Below are 5,455 nucleotides of genomic sequence, written 5' to 3' on the forward strand. Positions count from 1 at the left end.
CTCTTCCCTCTCATCTTCATAGCTGAGCTGTGCTGTGCTGTGACTTGCATGAGACAAGCAATGGCCATAGCAAAAGAGACCTGTAACAACCAAGTAAATGTGATGACAGCATCCAAGTAGTTGATGACCTGAAGAGGGCTCCAAAAGCTTTAAATCTGTTCTGTGCTAAAACAAAGGCCTCACAAAAGCAATATTCTTTCCCAAAATTGCTAACCCTAGTCCCCACCCCTATAGAAAGATTGTAGTCACTGACAACAGCGCTTTAAAAACTCTTAATACAAGCTCTTCAGTAAACTCAGCAAGGAAAAAACTCAGGATATGCTGGAACAGAAGAAGCCTTGAGTCACCTACTATAAATAATTTAGCACTACAAGCTCTTAGCTGTCTCTCCAATCTTCATCCCTTCCCATCTTTAATCAACAAATTGAGCACCACTTTGCAAAACAGTCTACAATTTAAAACTGAGGGATGCTTGGCAAGTGTTTCATTCAGTTCAGAAAGAACCCCATGTGCCTATTTGGGTTGGGAAGATTTAACATATCCAGCTCTGTGGGAAGTTTTAATGATAAACCCCTGCCTTCCCTTACAGAGCATACTACATTTCTCAGCCAGACACTCATATTTATAGTTAACTAATTGTGATTATCTTAGAATGGGATAAGGGGCACTTCCACCCTGTTTACCATCTCACATTTTGCTTGCCTAAATAGGGACACCGTACCAAATGCCGGAGTACATCTCCACATAAGCAGAAATTACAGGCTATATTTACTATTTTTAGTTACTTTGAAACATAGTCTGCCCTTAGTTCTTATGCTTGGAGAGGGACGTGGAACTGGTTTTAAAAAAGGCAGTGTCATCTTGTAGCTGCCTTAAAAAAAGGCAGACTGCTCATAGCTATTGTAAATCCTTGTTGTCCCAAACTGCACTATGTTATAGTCTCATTAACACATTAACACAAGCAGCTTCCAAGAACAGAGATCTACTTGTAAATCTAGTCTTTACCATCTAGTGCTTTACTGGGGTGGATGATTTTTTTTAATAGCAGAATACCATTAAATGGTAGAATGCAACCTGAAAATAACTTGCCGGTAAATGAGGAAAAGGATAACTCTACTGTTCCTTTATTTTTTTTGTGTCCTTTTGACAAGATATTTAGTAGAACTCACAGATTTGTTGGAATTTGACAGTGTTGCACTGTGAGCAATTCTGCTATGGCTTCAAACTCGTGACCTCTCAGCTATCAACCATGCGCCTTAATACTCCAGAACTCTATTTTTGGTCAGGTAGCATCTAGAAAACCAGCCTTTTCAAACAGTAGAGCTAAGAGCTGGGCTGGTGCAAGTGCTAATGGGAAGGAAGCAAAAGGCTGGGGTTTTTTTGCAAAGACTATCTTTAAATAGCTTAAGTTCTGTAATAGCAAGGCTATGCACATGTGCACGTGCACCCGCATACTGTAGGGACTGTAAGATGAACAGTAAAGGCGGTCTGGTTTCTTAATACAGCTGTGAAAATAATGGACTTTTTTGGGTCAGTGGCTGAACCAATCTCCTCCTCCTTCCCCATCTCCTCTCCCAAATCAAGAGTTTGGTTCCAAGTGCGCTATAAAAATATGATTTTTATCAGTGAAACAAAATAACTGAAAAAAATCATAACACTTATTTCAGGGCTAATAAATGTCTCTCTTTTTGGGAGGGTTCTTTAATTTTATTTTTAAAATGTAGGTCAAGTTAAAACTAAATATACCTTAGCAAAGCAAAAACTTAAAGATAGTTTTGGATATGTCAAAAGAGTGTCTGACATTTCTTTTAAATCTCCACCATTGAAAAAAATCCCAATAACTCACCAGATTTAGTAAGTTTTGTCTCCTTTCCACAAAGCTGAATTTCTGAATTTACTTTTTTTGGGGAGAAAACTCTACAACAAAGCAGACACCTGTCCTTGTTCTTTACTGTCTGTTGGTTGCACTTTAAATAAGCTCAAGAAATAAATACACAAAAGTGATACACTGTTTTCTTTTTCCAGTTTCACTAACAGACTTCCTAGGAGGTGTAGTTATGCAAAGCTCCCCCCTCCTGCCTCTTCATTTAATAATTTAAAGTGTGACATAAGCCAACTTGCAGGGAAAGAACATGTGAGCTAGGTATTTTAATAGCATTCTTTCAAATGCACATTGATATTTTTTTTTTTACTTTTCTGCTGCCCCATCTGTTCCTCCAACCCTTCACCCACTTAAATACCATGTTGTTTAGCAGGGAAGAGTTAGAAGTCAACAGTCAAATCTGTTTTCTCAATTTGCTTTGAACCACATTCTGCTATTATCTAATTGTAAACAGGTAAAGTAACAAATTTCTATCTTACTATCTAGATGTATGGCAATGTCTTACTCTGTGCAGCTTTTTGCCCTATCCACAGGAATATGTTAAGTACACACTCTAGCAATTAATGTCTTCCTTTTGCGCAGTGTGTGTTACCTTCATTATGCTTATAGACTTTTCACTAAAATAAACTCAGTATAGTAAAAGCTGTTATCTAGCATCCATGGGGAATGGGGGGTGCTGGTTAATCAAATATGCCGGTTATCTGAGAGTTATACTTAGCCATAGTTGCAGGATGGGCAAGATATTCAGCAGTAAACTCATGATCCAGCATGAGCACAACACGATCACAACGGCGGATGTTTACAATTGAGACTGCTGCTAGCAACACCGCTCGGCAGCATCCTGAAGCTTCCATAAACAACAGATCTATGAGAAGCGCACGACAAGATGCCGCATAGCAAGATGTATTGCCGTCTATGACAGAGTTAATAGAGCATTCTGGATGGTAAAGTGCCGAATAACACAGCTTTTACTGTACATTAAAAATGTTTTCACTAAATTCTGTGGAGATATATCATCACTGGCTTTCCTAGAAATAATGGAGCAACTCGCAAATGTGTGTACGTTTTTGACACACACACACACACACACACACACACACACACACACACACACAGAGTTTGGCTCAATAACTACTAATTTTTCTGGATAAATCTGGGTTTCTTTACCATTTTAATTGAATTACATTCCCAAAACAAAATTATGTGCTGATGAAACCCTAGCTTAAGGAAGGTGTTTATAATTGTCCGTAAATCAAATCCACGGGCAGTTTCTGTAGCTCGCCAGTACTGTTAATCTGCACTAAGATAATTCTGCACTGACAAGGTCACCCACCAGTGATGGAAAGGCCATCATATCAAGGAATGGTTCTGATGTGCTGATAAAAAATAATTCACATTTTTGCTTTCTGTGGAATTATCTTTCCCACAGACATGCCATCTTCATCTGTGTGCAGGGATATTACTTAACCATATGAAGGTAAGTTTTCTTAGATACTGAGTTGCCTGATAGCTAGGCAAGGAAAGGAGCTGAAGGTGAGTGTACAGGAAAAAGGTAAGGTCAAAAAGGTAAAATGGAAGAGAAATGCATAGAAAGGACATCATTGAGAACAGTGAGAAAGAATAGCGACATGTCTGATACATTAATCCCTATGAAATCAGGGATTTCATAAAATCCGTCATAAAATGCTCTTTCCAAATTTAGCTCATATCCTACCTGGCGTAATTCTGACAGTCCTTTGAGGATTGCCTGTTGCCGGTCTTTGTTTTTCACAACTTCAGGATTAAGAAGTGGATCTCTCACATGATCAGAGCTAAAAATCTGTCGTGGTGTATGGTAAGAATCTAAACATAATCATAAGTTAATATATTAAGCATAATGTAAATAATGTAATGATGTTTTTCCTTGAGTAAACTCTATAGTTTGTAAAAATACATTTTCTTTCATTGTCAGTTTTTCACCTCTAAAATTATTTTGTAAGTCAAATCATGTATAGGTTCCTGAAATAACCAATATAGTATTACGGGTGTTTTGTCAAAGAATATTACTTGTAAAAAGTGACAAAAAGCTAACTTTGTTATTTCCTTTTTATGTTTCCATAGCTGATCAAGCTTTTTGTATAATGCTTTGCCCTAACAAAGCTGCTTCAACAAAGGCTTTTATAAGAACAAATGTCAGACTTCAGTGTACTGTTATAGCAGCTAATCACAAGAGGTTGCTTACAGACACAAAAAAACAAACTGCATTTTACTTTAAACTTGGTGCACCCCCGCACTAAACCCAGTGCATGCCCAGAAGACTCAGCTCGCCCAATTAAATAGATAAAAGTGCTAAAAAGCCCTACTGAAGTGCGCGATCTATGTAGACGGTGGAGCTGGGTCAAGCTAATGCGCTGCTGCTTCTGGTAAAGTGTTTCCATTTTTTTTCACGTCTGTCAGCAGCCAGAATTCCTAAACTAAATCATGATGGTGTTTCCTCTCATAAGAACGTAAAAATTGCCATTTACTGCATCAGACAATAGGTCTATCTTCTCCAGGATCTTGGGTCACATGAGGGCAGAGAGTGGATGCTGAAAGGGAGAGCAAACGGGGTATTTTTTCCCCTCACTATTCCTCTCTGTCTTGCATCTCCCAGCATTTAAGATCTGGCAAAGTTCTCATTCACAGGCTGTACCCCTAACTCTCCTGTTCAATAGCTACTGATGCTCCTTTCCTCCAAGAATCTCTCCAATCCCTTTTTGAATGTAGCTAAACTGTCAGCTTCCACAACATCTGGTGGCAATGAGTTTCACACTAATTACATGCTGGGCACCTCTACATGAGACATTTACTGTTCAGTTGGCTAATTAACCGAGCAGTAAACATCTCCACATCTACACGTTTGCTTATTAGGGCACGTGAAACTAATAAACTCTGCAGAAGGGTAGTACTTACAAATACAAGTATAGTTGGACCCCAAGTTACATGGGGGATACGTTCCTGAAAAACACGGTGTAAATTGAAACGGTGTAACTTGAGGCATTAAGTCAATAGAAAATGGGCATAGGGACCTGGGACCAATATTTGATAACATTATTTCATAATAAAAGGATATTTAAATACAAAATAATGGGTAGCCTTATTAAAATCTTTACTCCTGGCTATGTGCTCATACAGAGACAAAGCTTTAGCCCTAATTGCCGCGCCATTGACACCTGATCATTTTGTATTGGTCATTTCATTGATCCAAAGATTAAGGAGTTTCTCAAACTTATCTAAATGAGGAATTCTAGTCACCAACAACACTCAAATTCACAGGGGTTGTCGTTTTCACACAGTCTCACTTTTTCACACAGTCTCACTTTTTTGCTCACTTTTTTTAATGGTACACACAGTCAATTCACTTAAACTGTATTGGAGAACAATTGACGCAGCACTATTGCCTTCCCTTAATTTATCAAGAATTTCTATTTTCTGGGCCAGGGTGATCGACTTACATGCTCTTTTGAGAACAACATCAAAGGCTTTCTTTGATGCCATTTTCACAAATATTCAGGGGTTAACGTAACCAAAAATGATGGACAATCTTGGAGGAGA

The 5,455-nt window shown here is 38.4% G+C and overlaps 1 protein-coding gene across 1 annotated transcript in view; it reads right to left on the reverse strand.

Moving 5' to 3' along the window:
* CCDC66 (coiled-coil domain containing 66) overlaps nucleotides 1-5,455 on the reverse strand; it is a 68,237-nt gene that overhangs the window by 6,512 nt on the left and 56,270 nt on the right. The window contains exon 18 of the mRNA XM_019505001.1: nucleotides 3,597-3,724. Coding sequence (XP_019360546.1) covers nucleotides 3,597-3,724 — 128 coding nt within the window. The remainder of the gene's footprint in view (nucleotides 1-3,596; nucleotides 3,725-5,455) is intronic.

The sequence above is a fragment of the Gavialis gangeticus genome, unplaced genomic scaffold, assembly GCF_001723915.1.
Source record: "Gavialis gangeticus isolate Ggan-Ray unplaced genomic scaffold, GavGan_comp1, whole genome shotgun sequence".
Taxonomy (NCBI): domain Eukaryota; kingdom Metazoa; phylum Chordata; order Crocodylia; family Gavialidae; genus Gavialis; species Gavialis gangeticus.